The following is a 21,058-nucleotide window of genomic DNA, read 5'->3' as shown; positions in this document are numbered from 1 at the left end:
GCAGCTGCCATCACCATTCTCGCAGGAGTTAATAGGAACAGTATGTAGCCTCTGGAATGGACTACCTCCCTCTTTCTTTCTTTCTTTCTTTGTCCCCACTAGTTCAACACTAAAGAGCCAACTAACATAATTTTACCTTCCTTCATTATTTATTTAGATATTTACTTTTATTTTTTCAGAAACCACTCTTTTTTTTAACTCCCCTCTTATTTCCTAATTTTAAAGATGCATCAGAGATGGAATCCTACAAGGTAGAATGGTGTAATGCAGAAATCTATAAATACCAACTGTATGCTACCTGCACATCACCAAACATTAAACAGACAAAGTTAGTAAATAGCTGGTGAACATAGTTTATTTATTTCTTTGTTTTCCCAATTACATTGTGGTGGCAAATGTAATCACTGGCTGGATGATGTTCAGAGGCAACATTTTTTGAATGAATGAAGTTTATTACATTTATTAAAGGCAGCAGAGTCACCAGGAGGTGGATAGTGGGCGTACAAAGCACATGACTGTCACACCAGAGACTAAGAAACTAATTAAGAAAATGTGTTTTCAGGACTTTTTGTTTCAAACTGCTGCTAATGTGTATTTTTATGAGGAAAACAGGTGATGTTGTTTTTCTACCTCATTTGTTTAAAACTCCAGCTTATTTGCATAATGAAATGAATATATTTTGGATAAAAATGTAAAGACACTGTTGACTATTTCTGTGATATTTTAGAGTGAGTTGAACTGAAATGCTGTAGTCATTTTGTAGTAGTTGTAAGGATTTTACAAATGGAGGGCATCTCTCTGTGGAGCACGACGCTTCACTTGCTTCAGTCATAACACAGAATATCTGGAGCTATATATATATATATATAATATATATAAATATATATATAAATAATATATATAATATATATATTATATATATATATATATATATATATATATTCCTCTATTACCTCCTAACTGCTGCTCCTCTCGGCTCATTTATTGTAAGAGCGACTGCGAAATCTATTTTGTTGGCTTACAGCTGTGCATTCTTATGATACACTGTGCATCCAATCTGATATCCTTCTGTGTGTGTTTCAGCAGTTGGACCTGCACAGGAATGTCTTGCGTAATGTGTGAGCCATATGACAGTTATTTATCAAACGCTCATCCACTATCTGGGCTTTGAATCAGAGCATAGTACGAACACCAAAGAGAAGACAAAATCCAGCTGATGCTATAGTCCCAATGTTCTGTTTGCTTCTTGAAATGAAACAGCAGCTTTGGGACACATGTAAACTTCCAGCCCCTGACTTTTCTTTGGGCACGAGCATAGGTCAAGGTTATTGACACAGCAACTATTGTTGTCATGTATTGCATTGAAATTTGGACTTTCATGTCCCTCTCAGGTTGAACTTACTTGAACTTTACTGGTCCCCCCAACTTTTTATCTTATGGTATCATCTGGTTAAAATTTGAATTTGCCAAATACTTATATATCTGCAACTAGAATAACAACTTAACATGCTAATACTCAAAAGTAAGATGTGATAACATATGCTGTGTTCACATAGTATTATGAAGACGGTGATTACAATTCAAAAAACCAACCTCCATGTCAGTATCTGACCCAGTCTCACTCCCAAGTCATCTCATAAGGGTGCTTGGTCAGGACCCTTGGTGTCACTTTATTAAGGTACCCGTGTGTACAACGCATAAGGTACACTATTTTGGTTTGTTTGTATCTGGTTTTATTTCCAAACAGTTTTCCTGTTTCTCCCTGTCTGCAAACACTGTGTGAATCTGCATAACACCTGAAAAACGTAAGCATATTAGCATCGTTACTGTAAACATGTTAGCATGCCTACTTTAGCATTTAGCTCATAGCCCCACTGTAGAGTGCTGTGGCTCACAGAGCACCTACATGCAGACTCTTCTCTGTTGTAAAGACTAATGAACACAAAACGTTATGAAAAGCCATTTTTAATACACATAGAAAATAATCACTTTTTAAATGGTGAAACTAAGTAAAATATTAGACTGACATCATCTTTTTTTTTTATCAAAAAGTACAGTATAAATGGTTAAAATAAATATTCTTCTGATTTGTCTAGACTGACTGCTGAAAGCAAAGCAGCCTAATGCACTTGCTTTGAGAGAGGACAGAGATAAAGCAACATTTCACACCACAGTGGCATTAGACCAATGAACATTGTAACTGTTGAGAGTGCAGACAACACATGTTCTACTTTCTGGATTCTTTTCTTTCCAGTATGTTGATTAAAAAAATGTTCTGTACAAAGTGCATTAGATATACTGCATCTTGGTGAGTCCACTGGAATGTCCATGGCTTTCATTTTGATGTGGATATAAGTGATCCACATTTCCGCACTGGTATCTTGCTTTGTAATATTACAGGAAATCAGTATTTACCCAGATATGTGAAAAAAAGAATTGACCTGTGAAGTGAAAACATCTATTTGATCATTATACACAAGGAACATGGTTTAAGAGAATATATTTTTTACATACTGAAATGATGGCACTTGTATATGCTGGTGGTTTATATACAGATTAGTTTTAGGTAGAAATGCAGCTGAAGTTAAGAGTCATTAAAGTGAACCTACAGGCAGCATCCGAAAGCCAGATATTGAAAAGTTACTGAGCTCTGCTGAATGTCTCATGATTTTCTTGACCATCACACATGTGGTCATCATCGTATGGAGGAAGAATGGAGGAAAGCTGCCAGAAAACAATGTCTGTCAATGACTTCAGCTGTGTAAGTTGATTTGTGTGTGGCTTGATTTGTGAACAGTGTCTCTAATAAATGCAGAACAAGCTGCACAGCGCAGATCCAAACACCAGTAACACCAGCTGTGCCAGTCTCTCTGTCCCATTGGCTTCTAACTGGATTTGCTTGCTGTTGGAACCTGATCCATAGCGATGTGAGGGCTGTGTCTCGCCCCCACTGCAAAGCACCATCGGAGCTTGAAAGGAAGTGGGCCTCCTCTGTGGTCGGTCAGGACTGGACCCATCACTCGGCCTCTCTCCGATGAGCAGCAGTGGGTGTTTCCTATGGTCCAGCTCAGTCTTGAAGAGCTCGTACTCCTTGTGTGGCAGCTTGATGCCCAGCACAGTGCACCCGTCTGTGGGGGTCAAGTCCCGCTCCACCCCGACCTCCCACCCTCCACCCCGACCACACTTTCCCGGCCTCGTCCCATTCAGCAGCTTTGCTGTGGGCTCCTCCATGGCTGTGATTTTCACCTGGATCACCTTAAAGACAAATTCAGTGGCCCCCGAGACTTTGGCGGAGGGGTTTCCCTGAGCGTAGTGGCCTGAGGCTCTCAGGGTAAATGTGGGCTGAGAGCAGGCGGGGTCAGAGTAGTGCCGGTAGATGCCCTCCCATGCGTGCTGGTCGGGGTCAAAGGTGAAGTCTCGGGTGAGGAAGAGGACAGTGGGACGGGTTTCACAGCTCTTGCTGACCCAGCGGCCAGCCAGAGACAGAGGGGCCGCAGGGCTGCGGGGCAACACCGGGGGGCGCTGCTCAGAGGAGCGGTACACCAGTGCGCACACAGGGCAGGGGTGGATGTGATGCTGTACAAAGGAGAGGAAAAGGTAAAACTGTGTGTTGGAGCTATGAGTATTCTCCTTAGTGATCACAATTAGTTGGTCAAATGATTAATCGATTCATCAACTGACAGCAAATTTATAAGCAACCAACTGATCAATCATTTGATTGACTAACAGTTATAGCTTTAAATAATAAATAATAATACTTTGGGTGGTTTTTGCCTGAATAAAATCAGCTATTTAAAGTTTTGATTGATCATAATATCTTGACATTTTATATGTGATCAAAAATAAAACAACAACTAATATTTATTTCATATTAATATTTATATAATATTAATATTGATGATTGATTAGTCAGCTTATTGTTTCAGTTCTGGTGTGTTTCTCCTCTGAAACACATCAGAACTTAAACAATTACATTTTTTAGCCTTGATCCTTGAATCTTTTACGATGTATCACCCATGTATTTGTGATGTAAAGGGCATATTGAAATATAATGAGTTTGTTCTGTCATTGAGATGTGTGGTTCATATGTAGACTTTATGTTACACCTATACTCTAAACATGGGAGGTTTGCAGGTGTATAAATGCAATATCTACTGTAAATATATTCCTTGGTTTCTCTGTTGCTTTTTGAACTGTTGTTTCTGTTTTGTTGAAATGAAATAAATGAATAAATAAGGCCCTTCAGAAAAGGTTGAGAAGCACTGTAATTACTTACCATGGCATTCTGCAGTGGCTGCTGGTACCCTGTCGGTCTGTATTGAGTTCTCTGAGTCCAGTCAGTGTGGATATCCCCTAAAAACAGCTCCTGGATCTTCCCTCCATGGCTGTGGTGCTGTGTCTCCACCCGAATCAGACCCATCTCCATCATGGAGAAACCCAGTGCTGCCAGACATCCCCTCCCTGCACGGGTGTTGTACAACTCATACAGCTTCCCTGGCACCGCTCGACCCAAGGTCAGTCCCACGCAGGTCTGAGGCAGCCTTGAAACCAGCCGCTGCTTGGCTGCCAGGCTGTGGACCACAATGCCCACCTTGCTGAGGTGGTGTTCGGCTTCGGTGCCTCCACGGGTGATCCAGGAGGCCTGGCGCAGACGAAGCTTCCCCCTGATCATCAGGGAGTAGGCCGGGTCCTCACAGCTGCTGTCAGTGTAGTAGTGCTGCAGGGCATGGAAGTGACGGCTGGGATGAAAGGTGTAGGAGCGGGTGAGGAACTCTGGACCGGGCCGAACTTCACATCTGTACACAAAAGCTTTAGGTTAAGATTCCTGCTATTTTCAGAGGTGTTTTAAAGTCTGTCAAGTGACAAGGGAGCAAAAAACAACGCACACTAAAGGTGTTTTAGGATCTCATGCTAAGAGAGGCTAACTGAGTTAGAGTCAGGTCTGAAGAGTGCATTTTGGTTTGGTGAATAATTCTGACAGACAGCTGTGATATTCCAAGTTGATCAGCACTTTGAACTGATTTTTCCAAAATCACAGTAGTGCAGAGTTTGCAAACCATCAGCTCTGGTGTTTCTGGATTGTTTTGAGTCGTTGGTGAGCTGACTGGACCTGTCTTAACTCATTACCATCAAAATATCCTTTTAAAAGTTATTTATTATTGTATTATTACAAAACAACTGCTGTGACAAATCATATTACCTGCAACAGATGACTGATTGCAAGCAGGTCTTGATTTAGGAGTACTCTAGACATCCTTTAAATTTTCTCAGACTTTGGAACTACCTATAGTGATAAAAGGGTTTCTGAATTACAGTCCTAAAGTTAGTTTCTCTTAACTCTAACCTACTTTTATCCTGTTTTGTGAATACAGCCCTCACAGTCTCTAAAGACTGACTATTGAGATGACATGGGATTTCAACATTTTCCTTATCAATACACATAGTAAAAAGTGCCAAAACTTTGGTGAGCACTGTTATGGAAGACCAGGTAAATTAAATTTTGACTGATGGCTCTGCAGTGAGTATCGGGCAGCTCCATCATAAATATACTGAACCCTCTGACAGGTCCGTGCCAGCTATCAAAACACCTCTATATCAAGCCAGCATCACAAAGCACACATTAGCCAGGGAGTGAACTTTATTTGGCCACAGAGACACAGTTTTGACATGCCCAAGCAAAATACCCATGGCAGCTGCTCAGATGTAATCCAAATCTTTTAATAGTGTTTGTAACTGAAACCAAATCCTTTCAAAGTTTTGGCCTGATAATTGGGGATTGTGGCAATGCAAGACCAACCTCACGCTGTACCTTCTATTCATTTACTTTATCAAAACTATGTCAAAGCATATGTCTCCAAGTCTCAAGTCAAGTCTAGTCCGTCAATGAGTCAATTCCAAGTCAATCATGTCCTCATTTCTGTGAGCGCTGGTCCTATCTGCTTTAATAAAAAATCTGGAAGATACTAACTATGAAAACATGAAGTAAAACCAATTGTGACATTATGGCACTGTATAGATGGGCAACATCTTTAAGAGAAAACTAAAATAAAGTTATTAAGCTTCAGTGCACCTTGGCGTAGATCCTCCAAATTTCTGGATCTGGGGGAATGAATGTGACTCTTCCAAAATATTTTCCCCATATCTGATGATGGTGGAGGAGAGTGCTGGCTAAAACATTAGTCCAAAATATTCCGTTTGGGTTGACATCTGGTATTTGTGAAGGTCATAGCATGTGATTCACATAATTTTCATACTATAAGCCACTTAGTCACCCCCTCATGCTTTGTATGAAAGCATCTGCATTTCACATATTTCTTCACTAATCTGATCTTACTTTGATTGTTCTCCTGTCTGTATAAGATATAAAAATTCATAAACTGTTTACTGATTCCATGAAATTTTACCTCGTTGACACCCACGTGCTGTCCAGTCTTGGGGGGATGTCTGCTGTGATTCTCACTCTGTCCTGTAGGTGGCGGTACTGACAGTGGGGCTCCCACTGCAGGCTCTCGCTGAGGTTGGAGGAGGAAGTGAGGGAGGCTGTGGGCACCTCCCATAGTTTACTCCCAGTCCCAGCCACAAACACAGCTACAGTTTAGAGGGAAAGTAAGAAAACAATAGTGAGTAAATAATCATAGAGGCTTAATTTATATTTCCAGGCTGATTTTAGAGTGGGTGTGGGAAACAGGAAAACCAAAAATATTCAGTTCTGAGATGATTATCAGTCCCTTCATCAGAAAATAAAGGGAATAAGTAAAAGCTGAAGGGGAACGCTCACAGCTTCTCCCTGTTACATCTAAACACAATTCTGGTTGACTGAAGGCTGTAATTTTGGTAAATTTTCCATGTAATGAGCGATGAGTCCGTGCTATAGGAATCATACATACTGTAACTGTGAAACAGGATGCTGGCCACAGTGCAGACAGTTTTGGCTTGTCATTTCAATCAGCCTGCAGCTGCAACACAAACTCCTTGTTTTTTGGTTTTGCTTGGAGGCAGGAGGTGTGTATGTAGGTGATTGTGCATGAGTGTATTGTCTTTGTACAGTGAGCATGCATTTGTATCATTGGCAAGAATCAAACAGTGGGTCACTGACAGCAGCAGCCAGCCAAGCCAAACACATCTGCTGATAATATGACTCAAAAAACACACTTCCGAAATGAAACCATTATTCACCCTATAGCATTTATTGATTTGACATGTGCACATCTGCAGTCTGTTTGCCCGTCACTGGTGCTAACAGCTCTTTTTATTCTATTCACTTGTTGTTGCACTGAGATGAGTGTATGTTGTCAACATGGCAAGGCAGAGCGCACCAATGTGGTTTCAGAGGAGACAAAGGCAAGAGAATTTTCTGATTGCATTCATGGTTGCAACATGAGTAAACCCGCTGGGTGTCCATGTGAGCAATGTGTGTGTGCATTCTTGTGCATGTGAAAATTGTGGCTTCAATTTCATTCTCCCAAAACAAATGACAAAAAGCAAAGGGAGATGAGTTCTCACAGATGCTTCCATCTCTTGTTTTCTCTCTGACTTTTTCTCTTTTTTCCTCTCGCTTTCTTCTAGCTTGCTTTCTTCTTTACGGAGTTGTTCATACACTACGATTTTAGCATGGATTAAACAAATGAAATACAATGCGTTAAATAATGAGCTTTAGAGATCCTTGTAGACACAAAGCAAAGCTAGCTGTTGCCACCTGTTTCCAGTCTTTATGCTAAGCTAAGCTAATCTGCTTCTGACTGTAGACTTATATGAGTGGTATCTGCCTTCTCATCTAACTCTCTGCCATAAGAGAATTTCTTAAAACATGAAACTTTTGCTTTCAGTCACAGAGAGCTGGAATAAGTCACTAATCAAAAGAAACCTATCCAAAAGGATAATTCTAGTATTTTGGACCTGGGTCTTATTTTCCCATGTTTTTGGGTATAAATGAGTGATAGGGACAAAAATCATTGGAAATATTGAGCAAGTACACTATACCCAGTCAATGCAAACAGCTGCTGTAATACAATCCAACGGGCAAGCATCCAGGTCAAAGTACATCCACTAAAGTGCTTGTTTTTGCCAGATTGCTACTATAAGTATGTGACAACATTATGGATAGGATTCCCACAGAGATAGAGCTTTTAATTAAAGAGCAAGATCTTTTTTGTTTATCCAGAAACATTGCTATATGTCACTACCAGATCCACTGACCAAAACAATAATTTTACTGTTGCAGAACAGTGGAGTTGCTGGAATACTGCTGCTAGTTTGTTTGTGTTTGAGGTTGTAATTGCTGTTTAAACAATAAATGAATCAGCAGATTAATCAATTATGAAATGAATCATTAGTTGCAGCTCTAAAGTCAACATATCCATCTTATTTTTTTTCCTCTGTTTCCCTTCTCCTTCTCCTTTATTTCCTTTTGCTCCCTCTTATCCCCAATGCTCTCGCATTCTTTCTCTCACTTTCTAAACTTTCCCGGGACAGACAGCTTTATGGGTGTAATTTCACTCCACTTTTCTCTCGCTCAGCTTTAGATGCACGTGGGGAGCACATCACCTGTCGAGCCTCCAGTTGAGCTGGGAGTTAGCTATGGAAGCGTCGACTGAGCAGATCAGTTTGTTCTCTTTTGACTGGGCAGATGGAGCTGAAGGAAAAATGTGGGCTTTTCAACGGAAAGTGTGTGATGTTGACTTGCCATTGGGTTTTTCTGTGAAAGCCTCCAAGATGGAGGCTGACTGATCGGCATTTATTAACCTTGTTAGTGTCAGATGGAGGGTGCTTTTTGTTCCCCTCACTCTTGGAATGCTTCCCATATGCTGACCACAACCACAGACATGTGTGCAGCTCAGTCATTTCCTCGCATCCTTCCACCTGATACGCAAACACGCACACACATGCAGTAGAGTTTGGAGTGTTTGAACTATACAGTCACAGACCACAAAACCAGATTTAAGCTGAAGGCATATTTCTCCTCCTTCAAGCAGTCTGTCTATTTGCTGATATGATTAATACTTCTTTTTCCTGTCACAGGCATTGAAACATGTTTGCAATTTTCCCCACGCAATGATGTGTTTGTTTATGCTCCATGTCACTGCAGCTGGCAAGGGATCCTGGTCAGTCGGACCCAGCTGCGCTCCCACAGGAAAACTCGGAGCAGAAATACTAATCAGGATTAATTAATTTCCACTGCTCCTTGCAAGTCATTCAATCGGTCTGTTTTCTGTTATCCAGCCTTTGTAGCTGCATGCAGCATGTTGCCTAAGTGGTTACAGTGAATGCACAGAGAAGCAAGAGTCACAGTATGTGATGTGGAGTCATTTTGGGTTGCTATATTTGAGTTTCTGTTTTTGCCAAAGCATTTCTATAGAGTGATTCTTGAGGTCACTTGTCATTCAGCCCCTCTCCCTCTCTTGGATCTCATTCCAGTTGGGCATATGGTTGCATTTACTAAAAGAGTTCTCATAAAAGCAGAGCTTAGTAAAACAAAATTGCTCATCGTGGGGTTTTAAGTATTCTTCTACAAAAGAGCCTATTCCAACCACAAGTGAGGGCGATGTTGTAATATGTATGATAATATCCAACCCCCATCTCAATTTGGAGGAGTTGGGGGACTATTTTAGTTGATTCACTTCCTACATAGGCAGTCAAATATCATTAGTTTTACCCTGAAATGGTTCCTACTGATTTATGTTTCCACTACGGCCCCTAAAACTCCCCCCGCCACAGTCTGCACCTCCCTGTCACAGTGTAGTGCTCAATGCATCTTTCAAAAACAGATTTTATGTATTTTCACTTATGAAACTCAGTGGAGGACGTGTGAATAGTTGCATTTGGATTTATGAGAAATTATACTGTATTTGCAGAATTCAGGTTCACCTAGAGGTGTCAAATATGAAATTGCCTACGAACAGTGATACCTGTGAGGCTTCTGGTGAAACTGACATCAACTAGTAACTAACATAACCGCATAATGAACAGATAAAGTAAGCTGTATCACTATACATTTAATCAAAGTAGAGCTGCAAAAACTAGTTGCAATTAGTAATCAATTGATTGATCAGTCCATAGTCTGAAAATCAATTAATTATGATCATTTTTCAAGAAAATCGCCAAATACTTGATGGTCCCAGCTTCTGAAATCTCAGAATTTGCTCCTTTTTCCTTGTCTCATGTTACAGTAAATTGATAGTCTTTCCCTTTTTTTATGTTTTGTTGACCAAACAATTAACTGATTTATTGAGGAGTTGATAAAATTGTTGACAGATTAATTGATAACTTAAAGTAACTTTTTTCTGTTTATCAAGCCAGACCAGTCAGTCAGTAATCTCTATGACTTCACAGGGGTCAAGGGTCAACACTTAGATTGAGAATAGTTTGCTAAAGCATCATAACCAATAAATCTTTACAGGCTCCATTTACCAGAATGGGACACAACCAAACTTTGATGTGCACGTGTCGCTTGGATTGCCATAACAACACACAAAGAGAGGTTACAAACAGTTGCGATGGCTTGTTTTGCTCACGAGGGCCAGGACTATTGATATCTTAATTGACAGGGAGATAGACCTAAGAGTCTCTAAGAGGGTGGACTGATAGTGCTAAAGCCAATTTTTTCTCTTTCGGCCACTCTGCTCTACTGCAGGAAACCAGACTTCATTGTCAAGAGCGGCAGAACAACACACTGCATAGCATGAGTTACAGGCAGGCAGAGGCAACACTCATCTCCCTCCTATTTGTTCTCACGCAGTGTCACAATTCTCCCACTAGGGGTCAGCGCAGCAGCCTGTGACCTGCGTGTGGTCTGGACGGTCAGTCTGTCACCACCATTGACTCACTGCCGCTGCCACTGGCCTTCGCTTCATCTGAGTGATGACCAGCCAAAGTAATCTACCTGCCTTTGAGCCCCCATATTCATCCTGTTTCCACACATACACAACGTATGCACGCACGTTGACAAAAACACACTGCGTGCATTGATTTACAGTAGACTGCAAAAGGGATGCCATTTATAAAGGACCTCCAGGCTGCACTCTGTTTGTTTGTTTGCATTTGTGATTATGGTTTGGCAGCGTTTTGGTCTCCTCTCTCATGTCTCATCCACAGTGCCAAAGTCAAAATACAGTTTTATGTACCTCTTTATTTGGAGCTATCCTGTAAAAACAAGAACCAGATCCAGGCACTTTTGATTCAGGGCTCGCACAGGGAATCAAGTGCTTGACGTTTAAGTCAACCCAGCGTCTCATTCATTAGAGAGAGACGCCTTTGTCTGCTCCATAGCTGCTTCTATTGAGGCTTTTAATGGAGAATCGTTAAACCTGCCAAAGTGGAGGCAGTGGAGGTGAAAGAAAATCTATTTTGTCCCAGAGAAAATGTTGTTGGTGCACTGAAATGATGGTAAAGCCCGTCATGTTCCAGTATTTTAACTACTTCCTCATGTGTTTCCTACTTTTTTTTTTTTTTTTTTTTTTTTTTTACTACATCCTCGCTCCATTTCTCAGTGTGGCTACCCCCTGTGTACTGTAAAGCAGCTCTCATCTTTCTTTGCCTCAGTGCAGCGGGACAAAACCCTTCCAAACTGTCCCCGAAGTGCCCGTGCCCTCCTGGCCCACCACCCCCTCCCCTCCCCTGATGAAAAAGCCATGATGTTTACGGCTCATTTCTCCTGGATGGATTTCAGATTCCTTCTTTCTTTTTTTTCTGTCTTTGTTTTCTTTCTCCCTCCCTCCCTCTCTCTCTGTCTGTCTGTTAGTGGTTGATGGGGTGAATGAAGTTGGTCAGGAGGATGAGGGGGGAGGTGGGAGGCATCTTTGTGCGCTGCAGTGACAAGATTAGTGAAGTGCATGAGTGTGTTTTTGCATGTATGTGAGTGAATAGAAATATTAAATGCTACAGTAGCTCAGAGATTCCACATATTTAGGTGAGTGCTGGACATTATTCACAGTTCACAGCTGCTTTTTCAGCCTGTCTGAGTCGCTGAGCTGTCCTCCAGATCTTGGATAGGTGTTATAAGGCAGTGATTCCCAACTTTTTTTTGGCTTCTGACCCTGTACAGTGAAGGAGTCTCTTCTTGCTACCCATCATCACAAGTTGCATTCTTGTATAAATTATGGTCAGTGAGTAACGAAGAGTGATTTCCCCTCTAAACATCTCAGATGGTTCTATTTCAAATAGTTGCTAAAAGCCAAAAGAAGCAAAACTATTCAACATTTTACAAGAAAAAAGAGCAAAGTTTAGAAAAAAACTCCTTATCCTATTTGTTATGGCAACTTTATCTTGCGACCCCGTTGTAGGGTCCTTAGCCCAGGTTATATACAAGATGCATTTACTGTTTTTTAATATGATATCTCCCTTCACATATTAATGGATACAGTGATTTCCATTTTTTGAGAGAATTATCTATCATCCCTCATGAAATTTGAGCAGCTGCATATCCTGTGTAATTGTCTGATTTGCAGATTGTTCTTGTTTTCCTACTCAGAGAAGGTCAACATGCACAAACACAGGATATAAATATCTCACTGCTGACCACAGCAAGAAACAACAGCTTTTGTTTTTCATTCATACAGTGGAAACCAGCTTTGCATGTCCAGCCACACTGCACTGCGCTACTATTACAAATTATTCTTGGTCTTTTTATTCTTTTTCTTCTTTTAAATCATTATTTTATTTTTTATTAGGACTACTCAATTATTCTCCTCTTCTTCAGGACCTACTTATTGTCCTCTGACATATAGTAAAAATACACCAACCACAAGTTATGTTGCTCAGTGATACTTTATGGAGCCCAGCTCAATCAAAAGTGCCTTTAAACAAGTCCAAAAACAGCGAATATTAATTTAGCCCTGGTGACTGACCACATGCAGCTTATCCATAACTAAAGGTAAAGCTTTTGCTAGAGGCTAATCCCCTCATCGCAACCTCCAGTCCTGTGTCTAGCTAATACATCTCACAGCAGTAGAAATTAATATCAACCCTCCAACAAACTTCCAGAAAAGGCCCCTTTACACTGGGAGATGTTGGGCTGCCTGAGACCAAGGGTTTACTAGCGTGGTAAAATGTCTGGGAGTCAATCCAAGACAGGGGTCACAGACATCACATTGTGAGACACGTCTGCCGATGGTTGATTTGGCAACCAGTGACTGCCTGAGACAGTCTGAGAAATCTAGGACAAAATTCTCACAACGTATTTGCTGCTTCAACCCACCTTTACAAACAACTCAAACAGATCACAACATGAAATGACGAAGAATAAACTGGCCCTCTCGACACAAACCAAAATGATGGAGGCAAAAGAAGTTTGTGGGACTGGCAAAAAGCTGCATTTATAAACACTTTATTCTATTTACTCAGTAGCTTTACAATTCATCACATACTCATAACACTGTTCTGAAATCTCTGAAATGATACTGTACAGCCTAATGCAGATTATGCCCTCTTTTTACGAACACAATATCCAGGCAATAAACTTACATCATCATTGTTGCTGCACAGTCTAAAGGGGCCTTGAGACAGCAAACAAGTTGACCCCAAATTGTTGAAGTAATGAAGAGTTACTGTGATTTGTAACTGTAATGTGATACAATATCAGTTACCAAAAAAAACAAAACAAATCACAATACTTTAAATTTCATTTAGCCCAGCGGGAGCTGAAATTATTAGTCAATTAATCAATTAGTTGATACATAGAAAAATAATCAGCAACTATTTTGATAACTGATTTTAGACATTTTTCAAGTGAAACATTGCCAAAAATTCTCTGATTAAAGCCTTTCAAACGAGAGGATTTCCTGATTTTCTTTGTCATACATCATTGTAAACTAAATGTTTTTTGTTTTTATTTCTTGGTTGAACAAAACATGACGTTTTAAGATGCCATGTTGAGATGTGTGAAGTTGTTAATGGCCATTTTATTTGTGAGAATTTTTTGACATGTCATGACAAAGTGACTAATTCATTTTTTTGTTTGTTTGTTTTTTTAAAGGCTATGCTTACTGAACAGTGAAGAAAATAATGGTTAGTTAGGCCTTGTCGCTGCTCTGCCCTGCCCTTGTCTCTCTCCCTTCCCTCCACCCTTGTCGCCAAAGTCAGGCGAAGGTCAGGTTGATTTAGAGGCTTTTCAGAGAACATGAGGTCTGTTGTGTTATTCTAACCCTAAGTCCCCCTTCCTTTTTTGGGCTTTAACCCCAGTATCTCAAAACGGTCTCCCCCGACCAGGAGTATCCCCTCTGTCCCTGGGGCAGCACATGGACGACTACTGTTGTCTTTTCATCACAGTGTAAGCTGGCTAATCCAGCGGCCTCGTTTATTTAGACAAGGGATCTGCGGGGGTTTGCCCAGTGGACGCTGCTGCCAGTTCCACTGCGGTTAGCGGACTCTGGCTCCTGTTCACAAAGCAACAACTCACAGATCCTCCTGCTGCATCTCACACCCTCACCATGGAGGAAACAGCTGCCACATCAAGCCAACGCATCCACCTACTCCACCATTTTCTCATCTTTTCATCCTCTGAATGTTATATGAGATAGTGAAGCTATAAATAACATATACAAAAAAAGTTTCTGCTGTTTACTACTTCTTTGAGCATCAATGGATATACAGCAGTCAGCTATGGTTTTTGAGCTATGAGACACTAGAGAGGATCCCTCACTATAATAGCACCTGACATGCATTGTGGTGCCTCTTCTTGGTGGACAGCCGCAGCGGTCAAGACGTAGATAGCAGACAAGAGAAGTTGATGGTCCATTGATGTTTTGGAGCTGAAATTATATCAGTTTCACCTTAATCCAAGTGCTCGGTTTGAAGTTTTGGGCGATCCAGTCGGTGTCTGTTTCACAAACTTGGAGAGTTCAAACTTTGAACAGGACCGTTACAGGCCGAAACAGGAATACCACATCCAAAGTTTAATTTAAATGAATATGATTAAGGATTGGATCGCTAAATATTCCCATCTAGTTCAGTTCAGTTTAGATCTTTATTGACCCACAAGAGGAAATTCTTTCATCCAAGGATCAACCAGACCTAATCCAAATATTTACTGTGAAGTCTTTTCCGTACAGAAATTTGGTTACTTTTATCTTGAACATGGGAGACATCAGTTTAAGAGGAACTGTGTAAACTAAGTTTGGGTTCAAAGGGTGCTCAGTAAAGAGTTTTTCAAAAGTCTAGCTCAATGTGGAGTCAATAATGTGGAGTCAACTCAAAGTCACAGTGATTTAACAGAGATGGGAAGCTTTTCTCTTGCAGAGAAGTGATGTTACACCTGTCAGAATTCATCTGAATGCAGATTTTGAGGTCCAAACAGTTCCACTTTGATATCAGTGGCCCCTTAAATTTATTTCAAATCACTATTCAGCTCTGTCTGTTTGGGGGCCAGCAACTCCACCTCTCCTGTCTCCTCTACTACACTTGAGTGGTGAAAAAGAAGAGTTCACAGACACCAGATCCCAGTGAAGCAGCTACAGTAGGTATCTAGAGGGAGGGGTAGAGGTTGGCTTTGGGTCACCAAATTTTGATTAAAACTGGGCAGATGCCTCCTACTGTCTGTCTCCTGCTGCCCATCACCCTAACCAACCCTGATGGGCAAAACGCTGCGCCTCCGCAATCGAGGCTGTGGCGGCTGGACAATCAGCTCTGCACAGCAGCCTGAGGTAGGGTCAGTAATGGTCGTCTCCTGTTATTCTAACCATTAACATAATGGCAACATTAGTTCCAGGGCCACGCTTCCCTGCTCCTAGGGAACCATTGTTTAAAGGCACCCGCCAGAGCTCCTTTTTAAGACTCCTCCACTGGCCACTGACGCTTTGAAGACACTCAGAGGAGCAGAGGGAGAGCACAGACTGGCTATTCATAAGTCTAATGTCAGCACAGGTTGTGTTTTTATTCTTCAAAATGCAGATCCACATGTTGAACTTTGCAAATTGTTTGAATTGTGACAAATTACATAATAACTTCCTTTTAATTATGACTTTGTCTGTCATAATCTCTTCCTTTTTGTCTCTGTGACATGCCATGTGTTCTTTAAGCTAAATCAAGTGTTCAGCTGATTTCTCACATGAGAGAGCATTTATCTTGTTTTCATACTGGGAAAAGCTTTGGATTACAGGGGGAAATCTACTACAATCTTTTAAGAACAGATTTACACAAAAATGTTCTCACACTTAAAAAACTTAAACTTCTTTAAGAGTAACTTCGGCATCAGTTTAAGCTTTCCTTATCTTTTAAAACTTCAAATTTAGATAAAAATCAAAGTAAAAAAAACAAGGCTTTATATAATTAGACAAAATCTGCACCAGTTCACTGGACAGAAATCTGTGAATTTACAGGAAGAATTAAAGACAAATACATATTCAGTAATGCAGCTGTTTAGACAAGTGGAAGACACACTGCCATGCTGCAGAAAGTGGCTGAACTCACCTTGCCACAGCCACAGCAGCCAGACTCCCTTCAACAGGTGACTGAAACGTCTGTTTGACATGTTTCCTGCTTCCACACACTTCATTCACACACTCTGCTCTGAAAACAAACTTTGATCCCCAGGAAATCCAAGAAACAGAGGGGCTCCTGTCAACAAGAGACGATCAGGTGGGATATCACCATGACAGGAGCTCATATATAAAATGTCCAGTAATCCCTCAGATGAAACTCTGGTCTCCTGTTCAGCCAGCAGGGACTTTTTTCTTCTTCTCTTCTTGTCCTTCTACCTCCACTTCTTGGCTTCCATGGTCTGATAAGAAAGTCCTCAGTTGGAACCACTCGCTTCATGCAACTTCTCCACACTGGTGCTTCCCTTCAGTTGGTGAGAGGGAGAGTAAATGCTCTCTCCCTCTCTCTGTCTCTTGCTTTCTCCACCTCCCCCCCCCACCCCACCTCTCTCTCAATCACACACCGCTGGTTCACTACTGTGCAGCACTGTGGATCTGTTCCACTCGATGCATGTGCAGCCAGTGTGTGTACGTGCATGTGAGCAGGACTATTTTGTATGTGTGCAGTCCTGTCTGGCTCTTATAGTTTAGAGCTGAGAGGAGGGAGTAGAGAGAGAGACAGAGAGAGAGAGAGCAAGATGGAGGGAGGGCAGAGATGAAGAAAGTTTGTGTGTGTGCTTTTGTGCATGTGTGTGGAGGAGGGGGTCTGAGCTTCAAACTTCCTAAAGTGAAGGCTCTGGGGAGCCTTTAGAGCAAGGTGCAAAAGGGTAGTGGTGAATAGGAGTCAACACTGCAGCCACTAAATAAAACATATTTTCTCATTTACTGTATCTAAATAATATCTAGCTATAATTTAATTGTATTGTACTAGTTTTGAGATTTTTGCCCCTGAGATTTCTGCTAGCAATTGCAAACAGAAATCTGGGCACACATAGTGGCTAATCTGAGTTAAGTAACCAATAAAATAAGAACAAAAAGGGGACACATAGTTTAAATAAAATACCTCATAATTACAATATAAATGGGGCAGCATTTATTTCAGTTATGTTTCTTTCTTTATCGAAATAAAAAATGAGACCAAACTTCATGAAACTTGTTTTGGTAATTATTGATCCTTGTGATTAAAGATTCGAAAAAGGCAACATCCAACATTAATTTTAACTAATCAGCAAAAACAGGCTGTATCCAGCTGTTTTAAATTTGCAGTCTTCGGCTTTAACAAACTTCATGCAGCTTTATACAACAGTTTTTTCACATATGTAGTAGAACTCCCCCAACCTGTAAACAGACTTTGATGTGAAAAGTTGGCGGAGTTCTCCCTCAAAGGGGCTATTTGTACATTTTCTCTGCCACTGAACATAATTTCTTGCTGGGAGCAGATGGTGGTGATGGTCACTTAGAGTTTCAGCGATCGTTACAAGAGGTTAGAGTACACCCTCTGAGCAGCACTACCTCTTCAGGATAGTCTGGACACTAACAGTGAGTCGCTATCGGAAAGTGATGAGACAGGCCAGTAGGAGCTAGCTGCTAACTTCAGTAGAAGAAAAGGAGTAATAGAACTACAGGCAGAGCATTGCTGTTGCTTTCAACTACTAGAGTAAAGGAATGAAGTTTGATGTTTAACTTGCAACATTTAATATAGACTGGTACATGAACAACTGTCAATGTTAACGTTGGCTATGTAGCAATTGCAAAACTTACAAACAGCATATATAGCATTCTAGCTATGAAGATATTCAAAAGAAAGTGATGGGGGACTAAATCTACAGTCCTTACTTGGTGAAAAAGATGAAAAGGCAGCTGGTATGAGGCTTTAGCAATCTGACAATTCAAGTGGGTATTTTCCGAAGTTAAAAGCATTTCAGTACCCATTTCCCTCTCTGTGTTACAACTACAGCCAGTATGGACAGTCAAATGGAAATACTTTCCGTCTTGTGCATCACTGCATACACATTTCCCCAAAATTCAGTCTGACGTATTGGATCTTCTCTAGAATTTAAAATTAAGTTCTGTTAGAGTGAACAATACTTGGATGCGCAGAATGAGTTTGTATTGGGATTGAAGAAGTTTAAAAAAGTCAATAGCAATGTGTCAACATGTCCCAGTTTCCCTGGATAATCCACAGACCTCACCGAGAATGGTAGACTATAATTCCAAAGAAAACCTAAGAAATAGTCCCAATGAAAACTGTTGACAGTCAGGTCTGTGGCTTATTGAGAGTAATGGGAGCAATGTTTCTGGGAAGAGATGTTACTGTTGAAGTTTTAAATTTAATTTTTTTTAATGCTGCAAACACCCCAAACAAAATTCCATTCACGTACATTTTACTGGGGTGGAGGCTAAAATGTCATAGATTGATGATGATCTCAAAACCTCAAAAACTATCTGCATGGTCAGATTCAGCATCAAGAAATGTCTAAATCCAAATCGGCAGCAGCTGCACACACACACAAACCCGTATCACACCCCATTAGAAAGACACATGAACACACAAACGCTCCAGTCACACTGATTCATAGGCTCCGTGTACACATGTGGTCTGACGGGACTGTTGACACTGTTGACCGCTGCAGAAGTAAAGAAGGGTTTCAAAGTGCCTGCCAAGCTGAGAGTTGGCAGCGCATCTACGACGGGTGGGCTGACCAGAGCCCTGGCACACGGTCAGGTGTGCGTACACTCCCGACACCATTACATACACAGCCAATGGCCAATGGAATTGGGCTGAGTAATTTTACCACCGGTACAATGTTTTCTATGGCAGATTTGTAATGCATCATCTTGCTTATATTAACATTTCTTTGCCAATTGTCAGTCCGCCTAAACCTGTACTTCCTGAACCGTATGTTCAAAGCCATAACACAAAGTTTCTCACAGTCTTCGTGCCACGTTCTCAAGGTCATGAAGCTCTACATGGATGAGCAATAAAGGAATACGCTGTTCTTTTTTTTTAATACAGTCTGGGTATTATTTATTTTTTTTGCCATCGTTCCCATCTGTAACAATAACACTCTACTTTCCAAGTTAATTGCTCAACCAACAGGTGTCCTGCTAACTGTAGGCATAACATGTTTTCCATAGACATACAGTTTACTTGTGCAATGAGGAATTTTCCTTCAGTTTTACCTCTGAAGGAGGTGGTTTAGACCAGTGGTTGCCAACAAAGGTGCCTGAAAGATGGGCCAACAATATACAACAACCATGTCTCCAGTAAACTATGTTTATTCATGCTTTAATAATGTAATAAAACAATGGTTTTTTAATTATGTTATGGTAAGAAAAGATACTGCTGCCTGCAGGCAACATTTTTATCAAGTAAAACACTACACCACATTTTTTTTACCACACAGAAATTGCAGGGAGAAGGTTGTTGGGTGGATGGTTGGAGTATAGAGTGCCAGACTTTGGACTCAGATTCAGAGGATTCTCGTCCTGAGCCGTGGTTTTGGTTAAATGTCAGTACAATAAACATTTGTCTCATTTCAGGATGCTGTGGACTGTTCTTACATGAAAACAAGAATCCAAATCTTTACCTAAACATAACAAAGCGCTGTGAGCGCACATTTTACTTACACACCCAGTATCAACATTGTTGATGTGTTTACACATTCTCATTCCTGTTGATACAAAACCTGGGAGCATTGTGTTTCCTTTAAAATGCATTTGCTGTTTCAAATCAGGAATATATAAATGTAATTCTTACGAGACAGTACTGCATGAAAACTTGGCAATGTTTACTTGATTTTAATACAACACTTGAGTTCTCTAGGTGCTCAGCAGTCAGAAAAAGCATCCAACAGGTTAAAGGGGTGCCCTGGTTTAAATCTTTAAAGTTTTGGATCATCTGGTTTATTTGGCTAAACTGTTGTTCTGAACATCTGACTCCTCATGTCTCTTGTCTCACAAAGTAAACCCAAAACACGACAGCACCCTCTCTGCGGCTACTATTTCCTTGGACAGTCCCATCCTTGCTGCTCAGTCGTCTCGGCTATTATTTCAGGAGAGCCTAATCTGATTGTTGATCAGTGCCTCTGGGTAAGTGCTAACTTGCTGTGACAGACCCCACAGAGAGTGAAGAGGAGGGAGGACAGACGCCGCTGATCTCTGATCCGAGATCTGACAGCTGGCTCCCTCAGGAGGACGCTGCCTGGGGTGTCAGCAGCTTTGATCCGTTCAGGATCCTCTCAGGAATGCGCGCACGCACACACACACACACACACACACACAAACACTGACACATGCAGATGCACACAAGTACACACTGATATTTATGTAAATGAAATGCATACACAATTTTTTAATCTCACCCTCACTCCCATTTTCCCCTTTCCTGTCTCTAATACACAGACTCATACATCCACCCGCAAACACACACTCCCACACACACAAACTACTGGGCCCGGCCTCCTGCTGGCACACACATACAGGAGCTGGCAAGAGTTGCTTAAGAACACACAGTCGACGCTATTTTATAATCAAATAATTTCTCAATCCTGTAACTAATACTCCTCCACCAAGCACGAGCTATCAACTGTGGTGGGCTATGTGTGTGGTGTGTGTTTGCTTGGGCACACATCCTACATGTCAACACACACAAACACACTCACACACATACACACAATCACATACACGTACACATGGACTGCATATTC

General features: G+C 41.1%; 1 protein-coding gene across 1 annotated transcript; it reads right to left on the bottom strand.

Moving 5' to 3' along the window:
- Positions 1-1,949: 1,949 nt before the first annotated feature.
- Positions 1,950-16,978, bottom strand: apcdd1l (adenomatosis polyposis coli down-regulated 1-like). Its single transcript, XM_018661784.2, has 4 exons — positions 16,402-16,978; positions 6,405-6,588; positions 4,277-4,796; positions 1,950-3,576 (listed from the first exon to the last, which is right to left on the bottom strand). Exons 1-4 carry the CDS (start codon positions 16,484-16,486, stop codon positions 2,803-2,805), a joined length of 1,563 nt encoding a protein of 520 aa, XP_018517300.1. The 5' UTR covers positions 16,487-16,978; the 3' UTR covers positions 1,950-2,802.
- Positions 16,979-21,058: the final 4,080 nt, after the last annotated feature.

This window comes from Lates calcarifer, linkage group LG12 (assembly GCF_001640805.2).
Source record: "Lates calcarifer isolate ASB-BC8 linkage group LG12, TLL_Latcal_v3, whole genome shotgun sequence".
NCBI classification, from domain to species: domain Eukaryota; kingdom Metazoa; phylum Chordata; class Actinopteri; family Centropomidae; genus Lates; species Lates calcarifer.
This window is presented reverse-complemented; position numbering and strand designations above follow the sequence as displayed.

What these genes read in the sequence shown, in the direction of transcription:
- apcdd1l (XM_018661784.2), bottom strand. Translation starts at nt 16,486, where the DNA reads ATGAAGTGTGTGGAAGCAGGAAACATGTCAAACAGACGTTTCAGTCAC. An exon ending in GCTGCTGTGGCTGTGGCAAG is followed by an intron (nt 6,589 to 16,401) that starts GTGAGTTCAGCC and finishes TCTAAACTGTAG; the next exon opens with CTGTGTTTGTGGCTGGGACT. An exon ending in AGCCACTGCAGAATGCCATG is followed by an intron (nt 3,577 to 4,276) that starts GTAAGTAATTAC and finishes TCCTTTGTACAG; the next exon opens with CATCACATCCACCCCTGCCC.